Genomic DNA, 21,555 nt, shown 5'->3' with positions numbered 1-21,555 from the left:
TTACCTGAACACTCCCTGGGTGTGTTTTATGCCACACATGCAATCAGATGTTTACTGCCTTCTCCTGGAACCGTTTGTTTACCTTGTTTCTGCTTTTAGCAGTGGCCCTGGTCATATTACCACAAGTAGATTTATCAGCAAAGTTTGAATTATTTCTTAATTTTTTTTTTTTCTTATAAGGTGTGTGAATTGTGTCGGTTAAACCGAAAGCTGCTTAATGGTGTAGAAATGTCTAAAGGTCATCATAGTTTATGAATTCATTGCTCCACCTAGTTAATGTCTCACTAACGGCTGAGACACTGAGTCATTATCCTTCGGTTTAACTGGGTATCACTACTTCAATTATTTACCTAAGAAATGTTCCTGTTACTTTTGGTGCAATTTTTTTTTTCTTCTGTGTATTGGATCGCACCGAGGCTTATAAAAAAAAAAAAGTCGAGAGACGCACACAAGTTGTGAATGTCTTGCATTTTCCAATTTTATTATTATTTTTTTGTAATATTGTAAATCACCAAAAATACTGGTGCTAATGACTTAAAACAGCATTTTTAATGTTCTGTAGGTGCACAGTGTCAATATATTAGTAGAAAAAGCCCTCACTTAATGCCTATTTTTAAGTTATAAATGTAGTTGCAGAAGAAACTTGAGTATCAACTTGAGTGGTTGGGGAATTGGCTCGAAACTGAATGTTGTGGTCTACAAATGAAATATGTTGAGAAAAACCCTGAAGAAAACGGTTGCATGAAACATGGTGATGGCAGCATCGAGCTTGAGGAAGATGGATGGAGCTAAATAACCATGGAGGATGACCTGTTGGGTTGCACATGGTTCTAAAATGAATTTTCATCAGCTGTTATCTGGTTAGCGTTTGACTCATTCATTCATAAAATCTTGTCTTTCTGTTTTTCCCTCCATTAGTTATCCCCAACACCCTCAAAGTGACCCCCCAGACTCCTTCCCCGGTCGTCCCAGAGGGACACGACTTCACGCTTTCCTGCAACGCCACGCGAGAACTGACCTTCCCTTCCCTGACCTACCTGTCCGTTGCCTGGTTGGTGAAAACCAGCGGCGGCTCTGAGGAAATCCTCACATTTGGCCCCCAGGGTGACGTCGTCACGGGTCCGAGGTTCACCCGCCGCTACCTTGACGGGGACCTCCGGCTGGTTCCAGGCAGGAACGGCACGTTCAAGCTGGTGATTTCCAGGGTCACCATGTCTGACGAAGGGACCTACGTGTGCACGGGGGCCGAATGGACGCGTGAAAGCGGAGGGAAGTGGACGAAGATTGTGGAAAGCTCCAAAGAGATGGGGGCCATTTCAGTCACTCCTACAAGTAAGAAAAACTACCCCGTGTTTGTGTTTTTACCAGTAAACTACCAAGTATGGAGTCTGAAATGGTTCCTTGTTAAAGAGTGAGCTTAGCAGCTGCTTCCTAATCACTGCTTCAGGCTTTAGGCTACATTAGACACAATTTGTGTTAGAATCTCATTCCCAAATGTTGGCAGTCAGACTGCATTGTGGGTAATGTAAGCAGCAGGCTTTAACAAATGGGAAGAATGTGTGAAAAGAAAAGATGCCTGCGACTGCACAACAGATTTCAGAGCACTGTGCTCAGATGAATGCTGTTAGTATCATCAGTTTGCTCTTTTATGACCATTTTTTATGTGGACAATTTGGATAAATTAATTTTATCTGTGTGCAAAATCTTGGATTTTTAACACGAACATAGTGTTCAAAACTTTTTTTTTGTCATGCTACAACAAGTTTCACTGTATTTTATTTAGCTTTTTGTGAGAAAGAGAGAGCAATGTATAAGCAGTGCATGATTGTGAGATCGACGGTTTGACAATCTGTCAGCAGCTCATAGTTGTGTGGAAATCTGAGAAATGAGAAGATGGATGGAACTAAACACATGTCAACCCTGATGGAAAACCTGTTGGAGGGAAAGTCTGGAGAATAGGGCGGAGGTGCACCGTCCATCAGTGAGAACTGTTGTAAACATACAGCCAGAGCTAGACACTAAAAACAAATCAAAACTCCACTTTTCACACTTTATTAAAGAAATCTTTGTTAAATTTCCTTCAAAGTTATGCTCTACTTTCTCTTAGTCTATCATAAAATCTCAAAAACGTGCAATGTAGTTTGTGGATGTAAGAAGATTTGAAAAAGTAGAATATTTTTGCAAGGCTCTGTGTCCATTATTCTTAAAAATGTATAAAAAAAAAGTTCTTCTGAAGCACGGAGAACTCTGCGTTGTTTGTCCAAAGCGGTAAATCCAGGAACCGTATCTTTGTTGTTGACTCTGGTGTCTGCTGCTCAGCCCAGAAGTAATCTATCTGCTGGGATTGTAAGATGCCGGCGTTAACACAAGGTATCCTCAAATTGTTTCTCTGTGAGGTGAAAGACGAGTGTCGAAGGAACACAAAGAAAGGGAGAGTTAGTTTATAACTTGCTTGAATGGCTTGTAGAATCAATCTGTCGAATGGCACTTTATCAAAAAAAAAAAAAAAAGTGACTCATTGCGTCCGTTGCTCATAAACCAAATTGCCTTGTGGAGGAAATCAATTCCTGCCGGTCTGTGCCTTGATGCTCTGCGCTTTATTGCACTCCCTGGGCTCCATTTGTCCTTCGCCTCAAATCTGAATACCTTTTAGTTCTGTCGCTTAAAACGGATCAAAGCTGGTTGGCAAGCCTGCCTTCAAAGGACATCTTTAAATGAAAACTCTTCAGTGTGAGGCTCGTGTGTCGTCAAGACATCGCCGCAACAGATAGTTTTCAGATCCGGGCCGTTCGCTTTGGGGTCGCCACGCGAAGGAACGCCTCTTTTTGCCGACGAGTTGGAAGACAAGAAGTGTGAGAAGAGTGAAAGGACGTGGGAGAGTTCCCGGCCCGTTGTGTGGCTCCCTTTGTTTTAGAGGGATCCTCTTCACCAAACCTCTCTCTACTCTCCATCTTGCTCTCTCCCAGGAGGTTCATGACCCTAAAATGACCCTCATTCTGCCTTATCCCGTCTACACAGAGGCCCCGCTAGACGCAGTCATTCACTGAAGTTGCTGTGGAGACCATATCTTCTATCTCTAGGTTACCATATCCTCTTAAGTGCTGGAGAGTGCCCATGGTTTCTAATGAAACCAAACATGAACAGCACAACCAGGTCTAGGACTCGAGTCATTGTGGTCCAGTCGCTTCGTATTGACTTACTGGCTTTGGTAAAGAGGATGAGAAAAGTCAAACAGAGTCTGCTTTGTCCCTTTTGTCCTCCTCCAGACACCACACAGAGACTCCTTCCCGTTTTACTTGTGTTGACGTTGCTACTAGAGATAATATTCAAACCGCTGATCCTATTGATGGTGTAAAGATACACAGGAAAGACTGACGTTTTTAATATACGTGCCCATTTTTTTTTTAATCATCGGATGGGACTGTAAATGTCATCTCGAGCATCTCTGCTGAAAGAAAGCCATGGGAAAAAGAAAGTCTGCCTTTCACCCTTCAGTTCCCAGTTTGATAATGTTCTATTTTTAAAGATTAAGTTTAGTCATTTATTTTCTATATAGTTTCTGTCAAACACTTATGATCAAATAGACTCCTAAAATGAAACAGAATTTTCCACTGTTTCTTCATTTGGACACCCTCTAAATGAAATTAGTGTTATCCCAGCCACTCAGCTAGCTTATTGGCTACAGGCTCAAATCCATAACAAAGAGCCTCCTGAAGTTTTACTTACTTTCGGATAAGGATTATATTTATAAACTTTACTACCATTTGTTCAAAAACTGGTCCAACTAAAATGTGAATTGAGAACTATAGTCGTTCAGCTGGACACACAGTTAGCATAATGCTAGTTTTCATGTTTGAGCACTATGCTAGCGAGCCAAGCTATTGTAATGTTTAGGTTTGTAGCATTTCATTGGAATCAAACATTTTTCCAAATGTTCCCTTTTTTCAAGAACCAAAACATTACAAAGTTAGCATGTTTTCTTTTCACCTGTTATGCAAAAAAAATGTGTGTGTGTATATATATATATATATACACACACACATCAGGGTGAAGGAGCGACGCTCACTCGCTTCCCAAATCCCCCCCACCCCACCGAGGTTGCATACCCACTTTTTGCACCACTGTGTATATATATATGTGTATATATATATTTTGTGCAACTTTAATCTGAATCCTGTGCTTTTCTTCTGTCTCAAGATCGTTCCCTCAATGTGAAAGCGTCATCTTCACCTTCCTCGCAATCCTCCACTTCACTGCTACTGTCTCCCAGCAACACGCTGACCCTCCTCTGCCACGTCTCCGCCGACAACCTGGACGCCCTCTCCCTGGAGGTGACCTGGCTGGCTGACGATAGCGAAATCATCACCGTGAACCGCAGCGGTGTGGTGAGCGCCAACGCGGTCTCGAAACGAGGAGAGTCGAGCCTGGAGAAGACCGGAGACGGCGATTACAGGTTGGCGGTCAGGGGCGTGAGCGGCAGTGATGGCGGGATCTATACCTGCCGGGTTCAAGCCTTTATCGAGGAAGGACGCGTCACAGGAGGAGGAGCAGGGCGGTGGCACAAGGTGGCGGAGAAGACCTCCAACCCCGTGACTGTGAAGGTCTCCGAAATCAGTAAGTAAATCCACACCATGTTTTTAACCGCTTTTAAGATGACTGAATGATGAGCTTCATACACTATATAAAAAGATACAAAACCAATTCAGACTTGGAATGGGCCAAAATTCCAGCAAAGAAGGATACTTAAAATGTTTGATGGAGTTTACATTTACAGTGACTGTTAATAAAGTCTAATAAAATATTTAAAATACCCATTTCTAGTATTCTGATGGTTACATAATTTCGGTAATCCCTAAGGTGCTGAAACTGGAAATGTTTAGTTCTATTTAATGCCAGAAAGAGGGGGGGTGGGGGGGTAAAGTGGTACATATCTTTTTATACAGTGCAAGTCATCTGCTTTCAGTTGTATGTGCTGCTACATTTTGTTTCTGAAACAAGGAATGAATGTAAACGCAAGGTTGTACGTTTCAGGAAGTGCTCTTACGCAGTATCTCACCCCAAAATGCTGTTAGAAGCGATGATAAAATTGTGTTTATTAATGTATTCTGGAAGTGTTTCTCTCGTCTGAGTCCTGAAGCTAGATGAATATTTAATAAGCTGCACAGCTTGATTTTTTTTTTATTTTTTGGTGGGGGGGGGTTTAAATTAGAGCAACAGAGTCAATTCCTCTATGGTGTTGCCGTGGAAGTCGCTGCGCTTTAATTGCTGGTCAGCGTCGAGACTGAAGATCACTTCTAAGATTACCGCTCTGTTTACGTTCGGTTTACGTGTAAACCAGCGAGAGTACAGTAACTCCGTATTGTTTCGTGTGCGGACGTGCCGCATACGAGATGCGTGCGACTGTGGAATCTCAAGGGGAAACTCTTTAATCCTCCAGTCACCCTGTCGACTCCTGCTGCGAGGACGATTGATTAGTCATGGCTTTCCTGCTGTCTGCTACCTCTGGGTGAGCTGTTGCTGTGTGCGGCGGCGCGCGCGCCGATGCTCTGATCCTGCCTTCGAGAGTGGCGATGTCAAACACGGTCGACGCAGCAATCAATTACCAGCGTGGTGGGTGGTCCCACTGTCTGTGGCGGTTTCGCGTTTCAGTTTTCATTCCTTCTGTTTGAATCCTAACGTTATACTGATTCAATTTTTTTTTCTCTCCTCTCTTTACACCAAGAAGTGGCTTTCTGGCAAGGTTATGTGTGGGGGCAATTAGTTAGTGGAATTAGCTTTATTATCCCCGGCTAAATATGCAAAATGAGAGAAACGAGATCATCATTCAAACTTAATTTCAAGGTTGTTTTGTAATTGAACTTTTAAACAGTCGTCGGGAGAAGAGGAACTCCGTGAATAAATAGACTTTTGAGGAACTTTAACATAAGCACAGCTCGCAGACTTAACTTTAGCTGCTAGCTAGCCGGTTTGGAATAAATTGCGGAAAAATTCATAATCAACTCTTGTGTGGAATATTGTCTCTGAGCTGTCGGCTTGTCACGAGGCATACAGCCGTAGTCTTCAGTCAGAAGCTCCTTCAGATTTGCTGCAACACTGACTGCTACCATAGATCTTTTAATTAAATTTTCCTTTGGGTTATATAAAGTTTTTTTGTTTTGTTTTCTTTTATTGAATTGACTTCAAAGCACCAAACTTCTGTGGCTGCAAAACAAGCCCACATCATCACCCCTCCACCACCGTGCATGACAGCAGGTAAATGGTGTATGCCCAGACAAATGTATTAATTTAGACATTATAACCAAATTTTATTCATTTAGTTTATAATTGTGAACAGTAAAGTGCATTTGATTACATTCCATTTTAAACCCTTAGCTTTTAAGATGAATTTTCATTTTTCAGTCTGTGGTTTTACTTCCTGCTGCGGCTACCTATAATCATAATTGCGGACTATAAATGAAAAAGTTCTGCAATACTGAAATTAAAGTGATCAGAGTTAAAGTATCAGCAAAAATAACTGTCTATTTCATCCGGGCTGTTTAGCCAATATGAGAGAAATGAACGTTTTGATGCCAAAGAGAATTCAGAAATATCAAAACAGCTGCTCCTGCATTCCTGGCAAATTCCCAGTACCCTCATCTAAAAGAAATAAATTGACTTTAATGAAGAAATCTTCCTCACCATGATCACTCCTTTCAGCCCAGCTGCCTCGCTGCATTTTACTGGTTTTGGGAAATTCTCGCCAGCTAGGCGTTAGCTTTCACTTTATCGTTAAGAAATGGAATTAGTCTTTTTGGTTTCCGTCTCATTTGGGTGAAGCGCCTGGCCTGGAGAGAATAAAACTATATTTATGGAGTCCGGTTTGTTTGTTTTTTTTTTTTTTTGTATCATTTTGTGTGTGTGTGTGCGCTTCTTGGCTTCAGTATTGTCAGATCAGATCAAAACGCCTCATATTTTCCCTCAGTGGAATTTTGGGTGAATCGGTTGCCAGATACCGCCGACATCAAAAGGAAATTTATGCTTCATGGACACTCAGGCAACATGTCATTGAGCAGTGAATCTTTGCACATTAGGTTGGTGGTTTTCATGCTGTTTATTTTTTTTGTTTTTGGTTTACTGATTATTGATTATGATCATTAAATCTGGATGTTCAAAGCACTTTTTAAAACAATCCAAAGTAACTATTTGAGCTGCAGAAGCCTTTTTTTCCCCTCCCTTGTATGTCAGACAACATGGGCGATCTTCATTTGCTTCAGTGGACATTGTCCGACCATGACCCTGTTTCCAATTCAATGGTTTTCTTTCATTGGTCCATTTTTTTTTGTTGGTAAAATTGGATCGCTGTAGGCTGGGAAAATCTAATAAGAGCTTGCAGACTTGCTGACCCAGTCGTCCATCCATCACGTTTTGCATATTTTAAGAGTTGTATTAGTTTGCCCTTTTTTTCTGTTTCCAACGTTATAATTAATACAGTCAAAATCAATGGCTAATCTGTTTTATTGTTTTTTCTTAGTTTTTTTTCCTTTATAATAAAAGTTTCATGTTGTACCTGGTGTACTTTCATCCAATTTGCAAAAAAAATATATATTCACATCTGTTTATCTTCCCTGCAATAAAATATTTATTAACACCCTAAGAAACTTCTTTATTCGTCGATAAAAATAGCCTCGTAAAGTTCACAAAGTTGGATAAACAAAACCAACTCAAAGCTTCAGCTTGAGACAATTTGTGAAAAATACTCACAGCTTCTCATATTTTCTTTTACAAAACCCAGTTTTAATCATAAAATCTCAGTTTTGGTGAAGTAACTTGAAATAGTAATAGTCTGGATTTAACGGCATGTTTTCAACTTCTGCTTTTCCTGTGGTTGGATGCTGGATTTGGAAATTTGAGCAACAGTTTGGAAAACAAACGACACAAATTTCCCTTAAACTCTTGCAGGATATTTACACAAATGTTTTGCCACAGACATTCGGAATACCAGTAGAGCCCTTCAAAGGATGTATTTTCTTCAAAACGCCTAAAAAAGTAAGGAAAAACGCAAAACAGCAATACAGACGACTCTGATTGGCTACCTTTTGTGATGTCGCCAGAGGAATGTGTGAATGGAAGCTTGGTTTTGGATTAAATGACGACTTAATACAAAAATAGCCACACAAAAAATAAAAACTGAACATTGAGACTCTGTTGTGCGTGACAAACTGCATCTAAAGTAAGTTTGGTTGAAATTTTTATTTTTTTACGGTAAACTCTTGACTTGTAGCTTTAACACCATTGAGCGTTGGTTGCATTTTGTTCCCCTGTTAGAGTAATTTATGAAACTCCGGCGGCTGACTCGTCCAATCATTAAACACAAATATTTTATTAAAACCACCCTGTCTCTGTGGACGAAGCTGTGTCTCTGTGTGTGCGTGTGTGTGTTTGTGTGTCTGCTGGCTCCACCACATCCTGTGCTGTATGTCAGCGGGAGCCGTTAGTTAAAATAACAGCATCCTCTACTCCGTACCCAGAAGATTCCTCCAAGCCTTCAGGTTCCGTGTTGCATTTCAAAATACCAGCCGGGCTTTCCGGGTGCAGCCGCCATCAAAAGTCGGTTCGCATGAGGGGCAAAGCCGACATATCAAACGGCACCATCACAGTCATTTGGGCTCAATCTTGCCGTTAATGCATAGCTGCATGCACGAGTGTGTCCGCAGGGTTTGAGTAGTTTGGTTCCTGCAGAGTAAATGCCACATGTACTGCCTTCTGTGTGCCCCTCATACTGAGGGTAACCTCTTACATTTTAGCCTGAGGGCTCGCATTCCTTCATACTTCACCCCAAACACACACATACACACACCAAGGAATCCCTACTTCTAATTGACCAAATATTGCATATTGGATGAAACACTCTGCGTGTCAACCAGTCACTTCCTGTTCTGCTGATCCGAAGCCTGAAAAGTTTGTTCCCGTAACAGCGGGCTCAGGGCACGGCCCTTCCAGGGAGCGCAGGAAGACTTGGAGAACTAGTTTAGAAGGTCCCCTTTGGCAGAAACACACACATGCGTGCGCAAACCCTGGGCTGTGCCTCCCCCAGTGAAGCGTGTTGTGTCAGCTGGAGTTATTCTCATGTCACTTCTAAAAGGGCAGCTTAAGTTTCATATGGACTTTTGCTGTTGTTGTTTTTTCAATGAATGTACAGTGTCTTGCAAGACTTTTCGCACCGATTTAAACTTTTTTACATTTTTGTAGAAAAGTGTGTATTTTTTGGGGTGGGGCCAGCAGTGCTAGCAAAAAGCGGCGCGATGATGTGCATCAAGGTTGGTTGGCTCACACAAGGGATTTATATGTTTAAACTGGAATGGTGTGTCATGCCAAAAGCGCCGAGATGGCGCATTTTATACGCACATCTTGGCTTGGCCACCACTGTTCCAAGAGCAGAGATGCGGCATAGTTTGGTTAACCAATTTCAACTAGTCTTTGAAGTGTAACAGACTACCAGGTGGGAAATTTGTACAGATGGAAAACTGAAAACTCAGTTCTTTTTTTGTTGTTGTTTTTTTTTTTTTGTCTGAAAGTATAAAAAAAACTCGTATTTGCTTCAGAAACATTTTTTCCCCAGATGCTTTATCATTTTGGTTCATTCTCCTTTTAAATCCTTTTTTTTTTTTTTTTTTAATACAGCAAAAACAACTTGGCGAGCGTCTGATGTAAAGATGTTTCCCCGCTCCGCTGACATGCATTGTTATTCATCTTTAACTCCCCCCTTTCCCCCGAATAAAATCCATCCTAATTAGCAAATAGTTCATCTTTGTAGTTTAATCTGCACACGCTCTACTCGTGTTTATTTAGTGTCTCCTGTGTGTTTGTTTTGTGGCGCACAGCTGTGCAGGAGGTCAAAGTTCATCCAGGAAGTTGAATGTTGAATGTTTTTTGCAGACTTTTCTTTTGTTTACTCTTGTTTTTAGTTGAATGGTTTTCTCTAATCCTTGCAGGGTTAGCTAAGGAGTTAGTGTTTTTCCTGCCCATGTTCCGGCTTGTTTGACACGCGTTTCCAAACAGACAGGTGTCCGCATGCTTGCAGCGTTTCTCTTTCTGACATCGGCGGTTGAAAGGAATGTCATCGCAGGCCGTTTCAGAGGAACGCTTTCGGCTCTTATCTTCACATGAAGCTTTCACTGCATGTAGGATTGCAGCTCAGCCAGCCGTTGCGTTCTCGTCGCAGTGGCGTTTATTAAAAAATAAGCGTGCGCAGGTTCAGCTTCTTGGGACAACAGCTTGCATCAGATTAACAAATATGTTACAACTCAAAAAGAGCTTGGAGGAAAATCTGAGTTGAAATAACTCTGCTGGCTTTATTGGAGGGTGATTCAGCCCCTGTTTGAGGTCACAGCCCTCTTCTCTGTTGGAAGTGCTACCAACGAAGAAGAGAGTCTGTGTCCGCCGACTGACGTTATAAGGTGTAAATCTTTGAAATATTACAACAAAAAAGAAATGGAAAGCCGTTTTTGCTAGTAAGCTGAAATTAATTTCAATTTTTTTAGAAACAGTGACAGAAATTAGCCTTTTCTTCCTCAAGAGTCGAAGACTGAGAACAGATTTTAGCAGATAATAGTCTATAATCATAGTGCTTTTCAATGATCTCCTGCTTAGTAACTGAGTTTTTCTTTAAGATATTGGTGGGAAATCATGAATTATTTATGCTGGGAGTAGAGGAGATGTCACACTGTGTGAGAGAAAGGAATGTCTATTATTGAAACACAAACGGTAATTTTGAAGGTGGCATTTTTTAATTATTACATACTACTGGTAAAGTTAAACACATAAAATAAATGTTTATTGTTACAGTATTAGTGATTAGTATGCAATTTGGAACAAGGACAAATAAAGTCTAAAATTGTATATTTTCATAAAAATGTTGGCACTCTAATGTCTGTTAAATGGCTCCATTGTGTCACTGTACTATAAATACTGCAGAAAAAAAACTAAAGTTGTCTTTTACTTAAATTAGTCTCTTTGAAACATTAAACTATCATTTTGGTCACATTTTATGCAGATAACACTGTTACTTGACAATAAAATGAACTTAATCCAGCTGGTTGTCGAAGTCGATGGCTAAACGCCTTTTAGCTGAGAATGAGTTTAACTTTATTTCACTCAGGATTAGCTGTGGAAACCACTTAAGATGCTTCACGTAGTTTCCTGAACTCGGAGAAAATGTATCCTTCAGTCAAAGTTCAAGCAGCTGAATCCCGACTTCTCTCTCGGCTGCAGGCCTGCGGTTTTTGAAATCTAAGCTTTCACCCTGTTTGACGCCCGTCTGTCCTCCTGAAACACCTTCGCTCTTCCGTGTGCCGTTTGTCCGTGTGAAATGAATATTTGATAGATCTCCACATTCTTCCCATCGCATCTTACAGCTGTCTCTACTAGTCAGGAGTGAAACATATCAAACGTTCTAGCTTTAGAGCGTATGCGATTTAACATTTCGGTTGCTTTCAAACTGGTGAGATCAATAATTAATTTTTTTTTTAAATGTCAAGTGAAATGTAAGCCTGCAGATCTCGGCGGGGTTGGATGTCTGTGTTTCGCGTGGCTTGTGTTCATCTCTTGGATGAGGGTCAGCCCGTTCTTTCCTGTTCGTCCTTGGAGACACGCTGGGTCTTAACAGACAGCAGGAACGACTCAACCGGCTTTTTCTCCCCCCTATTTGTTACTACGTCACACACACACACACACACAAAAGCCCGCACAAGGCGGTGAAACCGGATCGTCTCTTGTGCCTATTCCTCGGTTTGGGTTAGTGCACTCTTCTGCTCTTTCTTCAAAAGTTGAGAGCTCAAATCCCAGCCCAGCTCAACGAGAGTTGACGCGACGCTGATTACGGGTTCCCTACCCGTCTCCTTTGGAATGATCGGAGTGTTGCTTCGATGGCAGGCGGCCCACCTGTAAGCGAGCCGGAGAGGGGAAGACGAGGCAAACGGATTCCAGTAAAAGTCCAGGGTCACGCCTCCTGAACAAACATTCAAACTCGATTAATGTGAGAATACGAACACATGGGCGTGGGTCGATTTTGAAGCCGTTTATTGAGAAGTTGAGCGAAATCCGTAAAACTTTTCTTCTTTAGTCCCTTTAAGCCGTCAGTCAGTCGTGTGTGCCGACCACTTATCCAACGGAGGAGGGAAAAACAAATTGTACCTTTTTAAAAAAACAAATCCCATTTCAAAAACCAAATGATCACCACGAGCAAGGTAATTACAGGGTCTGCTGTTGAAACGGATAGCCTCCTCCAGGCAGGAAGATTATCTGGCTTAGAGAGACCACAACTGTCAAAACATGAGCTTTTGGTTCTGCTGTTGGTGACACAAGGGCAGGAGATTATGAAATGTTGATCTGTAGGGTGTCTACTGTCTGGAAAAGTGTGAACAGGATTCCAGTCTTTCAGACCTGGATACGTTTGAGAAAACAAATGTGGAAAAATATTTGACTTTCCAGATTTGCTATTTCATGGCCACACATTGTTGATTGGCTCCATTTCATACCCAGAGGCCAAACAGCTTTGTACCCATATGTATTCGTCTTCCTAGTTTAGCATTTTATTGAAATTGCGAAGATGCACAATCCCCAAAAATGTAAAGGTCTCTCTTCATTTAAATTTATCTTTAATTATTTTAAGAGGAAGTTGTGGTCGTTTTGTTCCCCAGTTGGAACAGTGGACTCAGATGAGACGTTGCTTCTGAATTAATCCAGAATAACTCTGATTTTTCCGGTTGCAGATTTTGGTTTCATCCCCGCTAGACTGAGCAGATTCCAGAAAAATCTTCTGATTGATGGATGACGCAAAACAGTCTGTAGGAGATGACTTGTTTTAGGACTTGTTCCAAAATGATAATAAAGAAAAAACGAAAGTGAAAATGCTGAAGCGATGAAATGACCCGCAGCTTTCACACGTCTAATGTAAACATGGAGGTAAACCATTATGATTTATGGTTTTATCTCACTAGGACCTTTTTATAGTGTTGAAATACAGAGTTCTTCAGAAAATCGATCATCTCATTAATGGTTTAAAATCTTTCTGTCCTTTATTAGTTGTTTATACAATGTTCAATTGGTTCTAAAACCAAAGAGTGTCCTCTTATCCTCTATGCTGTTATACCACCAACAGCCTGAACTGTTGGTACAAAGCAGAACAGATGCATGGTTTCATGTTGTTTGTTCCCAATTCTGATCTCAACAGCTGAATCTGAGACTTACCGGACCAGGCCATGTTTTTCCAATCTGTTACGGTTCCGTTTCAATTGTCCAGAGTGAATCATAGCCTCAGCTTCCGTTTTTTTCGGGGGTTTTTTTGCTACTCCACAGAAGTAGCCCGCAAGACGCAAGCCGTGCGTCTTGCGGGCGTGGTCGGTTTGTTCAATTGAAGCTGGAGATAAATGGGCATTATGTGCACTGAGCATCCAAACCTGGCAACGCGAGACTCAACATCCGCCGTGCAGCTTAGCTAAATAAGGCAAGGCAAGGCGTGTGTGAGAGGGGCGCGTGGTTAATTGGCGGAGAAGCTTTGCACATTCTCATTGATCAAAGTGTGTGTGTGTGTTTCAGAGCAGATGGTGACAGTGCATGAGTCAGTGTGTGTGTGTGACGTCCAACTGACTTCACCCGCGCCGCTAGCTGTGCCAAACTCACACTGGTGCACCTGTATTTATAGCTTTGATCTGTGTGTGTTTACTGACTTGTACCTGATGTGGTAAAGCTGGTTTATGTCAAGTCCCCCCCTTCTTCTGCTACAGTGTGTGTGTGTGTGTGTGTACTGTATATACATACACACTGTGTGTTTCAGTGGAGACCATGGTGTGTGTTTCCTGCTCATTGACGTGTAAAGCTGCAATCTGGATGTCTGGCTGTGAGGACCTGCCTCACCGCCCACACACACTCACTATTAACGCTGCGATACACACCTCTTCTCGCGCAGTTAACTGTGTTACTTCAGGTCTATTTATGGTCCTCTGGCTCAGACAGCCGGCTCTACTTTAGCCTGACACCAACTAAATAAAAAAAAACACGCAGGAATCACTTTGCATTCACAGGTTGATGTTGAACTGCTGTAAAATGACAAAACGCTGACATGTCGGACAGAAGGGGGGAAGATCTGCTGCTCTGGGTGAAGCACGGGAACTCTGGTTGTTATCAGGTTGGAGTGTCACTCTATCAGGTTCCTTGCTTCAATTAAATTTCAGCCTGGTTGGCAACAGGACCATAAAACCCACTCCACATAGTCCTGAGAGAAGATGGATCTTTCTGAAGCACAACTTGCCCCTAAATAAAATTGCTGTCCATCGGGAAAAGTAGGGATAAAGCATCAACAAATTTGCGTTTGGTCAATTTCTTTAACATAGCAACTTGACTAGAACCAGTCATTAACCTGCTAGAGCAAGACTTGACAATAGAAAAGGGGCGACATTGGCTGAGTTGTAACAAACGCTGCTTAAAGAGTGGGATCTCATCTCACAGTAAGTAGCGTGTGATCAACATAAGGAGTTAGATGTCAGGCTTTTGTGTGGTTCTCCTATGCACTGTCTTGTTTCTTCTCCTGTTATGGTGTATCTATGCCTTTTTACGTGCAAGCTTAATGTGACGGAGCTCGTTTTTTCCTTCCTCACTCTTTTCTCCATAGAGCCGAACTTCACGCTGACCCTAGAAGCCGCCACGAAGCCCCAGAAGACAGGCGAACCCATAGAGCTCTCCTGTGACGTGACCAACATCTCCCAGCTGCCACCAGGGGGCAGACTGGGTGTCAGCTGGGAGCACATTGGCCTTCCTGGTACTGCACAGTAATTACCTTTTTTTCCTTTTAAGCTGAAAACTCTGTTCAAGGTGGATTTACTGATTCTGTCCAATCACTAATAGATAAGGTGACAAACGCGCCGCCTCCGAAGCTCATTGGCTCTTTGGACGCCTACGGCAACTTGGAGTCGAATTCGGCGTACAAAGACAGGGTGGACAGCGGAGTGTTGGTTCTGAGCAGAGTCCGACCCGACACGTTCAAACTGCGGTTTCTCCGCACACAGGTAAGAAGCTAATCACCACAACCAGAGGATCCGCCAACGTAGCACTAAGTTCAATCCTGTTAAAATTACGTTTTATCACTTTGCAGAAGATTGACATGGGCCAGTATGTGTGCGCCGTCTCTGCCTGGAGCGTTAGCAGCCAGGGGAAAATGGTGAATGCCGCCGAGTACAAAAGCTCGCCGCTGACCGTACTGTGGGACACCAAGAGTAAGCCAGCTTCAGAACGCCGCCTCACATCCACTTTTATGACCGTTTTAATTGATTTAAACGAACAAAACCCGTCTGGGATTTCAAACCGAGAAGTCGAGGTTGTTCTTTTGTTTAGCTTAATGGCTGCAGATTAAATCCTGGGCACTGCTGGTTCAAAAAGAGTTTTAACGTCTGCAGCTTAGCCTTGAGTGCTTTAGATGAAATGATTGAAAATGCCAAAGTAACACCAGTGAACAGTAGCATTTTCAGCTTCAGCTCCGATTTTGTAACTCTAGTTTCCAGACTTCACAGAGAAATCCCACAAAAGATAACTTGCTGTCTCAGCTCCTCGCACACAATGCACGCACACATTTACTTCCTGTCCGCCGAGAACTTTCTGACCTTGGCTTATCTAATCAGGCCATGATGTCATCACATTTCTAAGTCTGCCTGTGTTGGTGCCGGTTTTAGAAAATAAAAGACAAGGTTTCTACGTAGTCTGTAAAAGTCTGGAATTTCATTCAGGATTGTCCAGGTGTGGAGAAGTTTGGAAAATGGAAGTATGAGTACAAAAAGTATTTTGAGACTTTTTTTTTTTTTTTAACCCATCATATCGCTTCCTTGAACACTTGGGTCTTTGCTTCCTTCCTCTCGTTTCTCAATCATTTTTCTTTTCCTTCCTTCCTTCCTTCTGTCCGTCTTCTTTCATGTCCTCCTTCATTCCTTCCCGTCTTCCTTCCCTACTTGTGCCCTTTAATTCTTTCTATGTGTCCTACCTCACTTACTTCATGTTCTTTCATCTCTCCCTTAAATCTTTGCTTCCTTATCTCCTCCTTTTTTCCCCAACTCCTATCTTTCTATCCTGCCTTCCAAAAGCATCCTACTGTAGAAATATCCTCCATAATGTCATGATGAACTGGAGTATTAAAGCGTTAAACTTAAGCCTTTACAAACCCAAGAAACGTTGTGTTGTGACCCCTTCTAAGGTTGATTTAACGTTGTCTTGCGTTTTTTAGGTCCCACTGTCAAAGTCGCAGCCAAAATCATTCGTAACGTCTCGGTGGGCGGGGCTACCTTTGAGATGAGATGCTCCGCCATCACCGAGAACATCGGCGACTGGATCGGCTTTGCTGTCCAGATCCAATCACAGAGCGGCGCAGAAGGCATCAAAACAATCATGTCCCTCAGCCCCGACAACGTGGTGCAGATCACTGACCCATCTAGGAGGTACACACACCGTCCCTCACCTTAAACAACACACTCTGAAGTTTGATTCTAACGTAATTCAACCTGCTCCCACAGCGACAGCCTGGTTCTTGCCAAAACCGGCGCGAGAGAGTTCCACTTCCGCCTGGAGGGCGTCCAGCCGTCCGACAAAGGGGACTACTGGTGCAACGTCACGGCTTTCACCAAACAGCAGCCCGATCAGTCCTGGACCGCTGCTGCCACGGACAAGTCCAACAGAATCACCATCGACTTTCAAGAAAACGGTACGTCCACATGCTTCTTCTTTCTTTTTATTAACTTGGAGTTTATCTGTTCATCTTGTTGCCTTCTAATGTTGTCGAAAAGTAGATTTATTCAAAATTATTAAGTTAAAAAACTTCAACTTCTCGATTTTATTGCTGTTAATTTAGAGGATAAACACAACCTAAGTTTTACAGACAATTATATAAAACCAGTTAATAAAAATGAGCATTTCTGCAGAAATCATGCCGGCTTCAGTGTGGATCCTTGCATATTGGTGGAAAGTTAAGTGGAAGAAAAAACTGCTAGCAAAAATCTGCACAAGCATCTTGGATTTTTGTGACGTAAAAATCCCAAAGTCAAATCAGATATCAAGAAAAACGAGACTTGACGTGCTGCTGTTATTTACCTAATCTTGGAGACTTTTTTGCAATTTATGAAGCAGAATTTATTTCAAGTTGTTTAAAGGAGAATTGCATTTCATTTTAAAGCAGATGAAGCACAAAAACAGAACCACCATCTGCTCACTAGCTCGTCACAAACCGACTCCTGCTCTCTGACCCGCTCGTTTTTTTGTTGTTTTTGTTTTTTTCAAATTAAATATCGCTTCTATGGCGTCCCAGCAGGAGCTCTGTAAGAGAGCCATCTTGTTTAATAAAAATCCAACAGAATCCATCATTTCAAAACAAACAAAATCCTTTCCTGTTTGCGGCTGCATTCATTAATTATTCAAAGCCATTTTGCAGCCTTTCAGTGATTTATTTGCTTTCATAAAAGTCCTCAGATCATTAGCGAGTGAACTAATGACGGGACTAAAGTCCTGCATTAAGTGAAAGAAAGACAGAAGCAGCTCCTTTTTTCTGTTTCCTAACACATTACAAACGCATCCTCCATCCACTCACGTGTAAAATGAAGTCCCTAATAATGTGCAAAAAGCCACACACACACACACACACCTAGAGCTCTTTGACGCCCACCACTGCCACTGGCCTACTTATTGTCTTTTGATCTGACTGGGAAGTTGGAAACTAAAAGAGGAATCTGGTTGGGAGGCGAGGAGGTGATGGAGTGGACGAGGAGGAAAAAAGAAAAAGAAGAGAGGTTTGTTGGTGAGAAAGTAATCTGAGTACAAGAGAATGTAGAGAGGAAGATGGAAGGGTAGATAAAAATTAAAAATGTTTGTGTTAAAGGGAGAAAACAAAGAAACTGGAAATAACTTGAAACTTTAAGGTGAGATTTTAAAATGAATAGATTTTAAGTTCTATTTGAGAGTCAATAAGATGCAAGAAACTAACCGGGTTTGTAAATTCACGTACATATACGTGTTTAGCGTTGGCTTCATTCACAACAGTCTTTGCATATTAAATGTGATCCCATTCAAACAACCCTCAAATCCAGTGCTTATGTCTGTTTTTGTCTCAGTAGGTGCAAAAGCAGACGAAAAAGAAAAGTCTGAACAGAAAGCTCAAAGTTCTGACAGAATCTAGACATTCCCCCGAACAAGGAAATCTTAATATCTGTGTGAAATATATATTTTTAATAAGATTTTGAGATCAAAAGAATGAACCCAAATGGGAAATTCCCACATGTCAAAATGGATATCTAGAGAATGCAATAACTGCATTTAATTCATGCAATTTTCTAGTTGCAAACAGCGCTGGTCTTGCAGAATGCTATACTATTTGCTCCAAATGTTTAAATTAGTTTTTGTGTTCTTTGAGTCAATTACTTTATGTAATTTATCAAAAAGGTAAAAATGTAAAGCATATAAAAGCTGCAATAAACTGGATGGTCATCTTTAAGCCAATGCTGTGTTGAACTTTGTTCACAAAATGGGCCATTATTATGCAGATGTGCGATTTTCTGTATATTCTTCGTGATGACTTTAAACAGGCTTGTGCTTCCGGTCAGCACTCTGCTTTGGAGCGGCTTGTGTCCCAGATTTTGTTCCTACACATCGGATGCTACATTTTTGAATTATCTTCGCGATATCTGTAGGAGGAAAAGACGCTTACAGGCTGTGGGAGTGGAGCGACGACGTACGAGACACGTGGAAAACCAGATGATAAACCCAGGACTACGATTCTGTCCCTCTCTGGGGGAAAGCGGGAGCCTTCAGCTCCAAGTACATCTCACACTTTTTTGTCCCTGCCCATCCATCCTTCCCCGTCTCCTCTCTCTCTCTCTGGGACGTCTTCAAAGCAAAGCCCTTTGGCCAATCAGCCGGCTGCGAAGATCTGCACCACCGCTTTCGTTTCTTTTTTTTTTCTGTCTTCGCTCTCTTAAATGTGTGTGGAATTTTTCAAGTGTGTGTCCAAGTGGAATATTTTAAGCTGACCCCCCTCCCATTCCTCCTGCTAACACACAAACACACCCACATAAACAGTGTGTCAGCGTCAATGTGAGCTGGTGGAGAGCCCCCATATGCTCGCCTGAGGGGATGGAAGCTCAGCTCTAAGCGAGCGTCTTCCACTCCTTCCTCCGTTCTTCCAGCTGTATCCTTACCGTTTCGGAGGTGTCGTCCTGTTTCTGAGTGTATGGAAATGCAAAAACTTCGCTAACACGTTTCCCGTCAAGTATTTCAGCTTGAATGCGATCTGGCAGAACTGCAAATATGGAGCGGCTGCAGAGGAAAGACTGGATTGGTACAAAAGTCTTTTTTTCTGGTTTTTATGTGTTCAAAGTTGAACCTTCGTGTGTTTTTCACTCTGCATTTTATGTGAAGTCGCTACATTTGCAAAAAAAATGTAGCAAGTAAGGATTTAAGATGTGTTCCCTGCTTTTGGATTCCAACTCCTTTACTCTACTCTTTGTAAATTTCCCCCGAGAACACCAGTGAGCATCACGAAGACCAAGGAACACAGCAGAAAGATCAGAGAGAAAGCTTTGGAGATGATTTAAAGCAACAGGTTTAAGTTATGAAACGAGATCCCCCAGCGTTTGGACATGACGCAGCACTCTGTTAAACGTAGCGTCTGAAATCACCAAGCCAGGCTCTGCTTTTGCCGGAGGTTCCTTCCTGTTAAAAAGTCGGTTTTCCATTTCAACTGTGCACAAAACTTTTCAGCAGAGTTTCGCAATTGTGGCATTTCCATTAAAAAACATGAACGCAATTGAAATCACATGTAAGTTTGTTCACACAAGTCATCTTAGCACTAGAACCTTTTATTTTTATCAAAAGTTTTGAATATTTTTTATATTGGCATGTTCCCCTTAAGCAAATTTACTGTTCTAATTTGAGTTTGGGTAATTTCGTGATAAATGGATGTGCATGCCACATGTTTATCCTACAGGAGTGACTCTATCAGTTAATTGGAAAACTTAACCAATGGACTGCATTGTTTTACAAGTGTGACGAGATTGTAATGTGTTCCTAATTGAACTAAATTGACAATATATTTTTAGATATAAATTTACATTTTTTGTGAATCTGCTTCATAGTCAAACCAAGTTTAATCCAGTTTGCTACAAGCAAACCAGAATTTATTGGTAAACTGATGGAACTAAATACAGGAAGAAAACCTGTTGAGGCTGCACAAAGACTTGCAATTGAGATCATTTTCCTTTTAAAGTCCCAATAAAATTATTTACATTTGTTTATTTCAATGTGACAAGTTGTGAAAAAGTAGAATTTTCCAACTCTCTGGATCCGATTTCCTAATTTAAAAACATTTTTACTCTTTAAATCACCTTCTTGATGCCTTGAAAGCACAGCTAGCATGTCAGGAGTTCCTCTTATGCCGTTTTGCAGCACTTGTAAATGAACTGGGTCAATTTATGCATTAGAATCAGACTTTCTGTGACAGACGATTGGACTGGAGTTCACCAAGCAGTCGGTCGATCTCTCCATCTGTCTCGCACCAACCCATCTGTCTTCAATGCTCGACTACAGGCCAAACTACTACAAGTCTAGTTGACATGGACCACAATCATAGCCTAACCCAACCTGTCTTATCAATGCCATTCTGCTTTTCCTTTCACTTAATGTTTTCAGTTGAAATTCACATTTTTCTATACACTACATATCTTTTTATAACGAGTTTGTTTAAAAATCTGAAATTTTAGCAGTGTAAATGTTTGAGAACTACTCAAAAGTTGCACCAACGACCCAATGAAACGCTCTGCCTGCGCTAGCGATGGATTACTCCCATCAACGGGCTGCACAGTTCTATAAACTTTCATCTCAAGACGGTCACCCTTTGTTTCAGCGACTCGCATTCATAGACGTGTCAGGACTTGTTTGTTGCCACAAGAAGCATTTTTAGCAAGATAAGAAATGGCAGCTTTTAGGGAAGGAAAGAACAAAATGTACCAGATTCATCCCCCAACCTCCTACATCTGACTTAAAAAAAAAACAAAACAAAAAAAAAACCTGATTACGTGTGAGGTTCCACAAATCCAGCAGAAAAGGACTGAACAGAAATGCGTATAAATTCTCGCATAAGTTTTTCACAACATTACAGACTTTTTTTTTGGTTTTTGAAGCACCGAAGGTCAGCGCTGCTTTTAACACATTTCACCGTACGACTGAGCGGTCTTGGCTGCACTTTCTTTCGCTCCTTCCACTGGGAGTATCCACTCGAAGCGCTCGGCATGCGAAAAGAAAAATGCATTGAATAATTTACATTTAAAACATGAGTAAAATGGAGACCAAACCCAGCAAACAGTTGAGAGTCTGCAGGTTTTTTTGCAACGTTTAGAGCGTCTGACTGGGTGTGTTGGTTCAGAATGTTTTTTGGTTTTTTTTTTTTCCCCTTCTAAATATCAGAGAAATCAACCCCCTTTTCCCTTTTTAAGCGTGTGTTTACTCTCTGAAATGTGCCGTTTCCCCTCGGGGGGGCAACGTGGGTTTAAAAAA

General features: G+C 41.7%; 1 protein-coding gene across 1 annotated transcript in view; it reads left to right on the top strand.

Annotated features, from left to right (window-relative positions):
* Positions 1-21,555, top strand: part of ptgfrnb (prostaglandin F2 receptor inhibitor b) — a 52,970-nt gene that overhangs the window by 12,189 nt on the left and 19,226 nt on the right. The window contains exons 4-10 of the mRNA XM_081616147.1: positions 919-1,332; positions 4,198-4,614; positions 14,648-14,794; positions 14,881-15,041; positions 15,128-15,248; positions 16,247-16,457; positions 16,533-16,720. Coding sequence (XP_081472273.1) covers positions 919-1,332; positions 4,198-4,614; positions 14,648-14,794; positions 14,881-15,041; positions 15,128-15,248; positions 16,247-16,457; positions 16,533-16,720 — 1,659 coding nt within the window. The remainder of the gene's footprint in view (positions 1-918; positions 1,333-4,197; positions 4,615-14,647; positions 14,795-14,880; positions 15,042-15,127; positions 15,249-16,246; positions 16,458-16,532; positions 16,721-21,555) is intronic.

The sequence above is a fragment of the Poecilia reticulata genome, chromosome 2 (assembly GCF_904066995.2).
Source record: "Poecilia reticulata chromosome 2, P_reticulata-male-v2, whole genome shotgun sequence".
NCBI classification, from domain to species: domain Eukaryota; kingdom Metazoa; phylum Chordata; class Actinopteri; order Cyprinodontiformes; family Poeciliidae; genus Poecilia; species Poecilia reticulata.
This window is presented reverse-complemented; position numbering and strand designations above follow the sequence as displayed.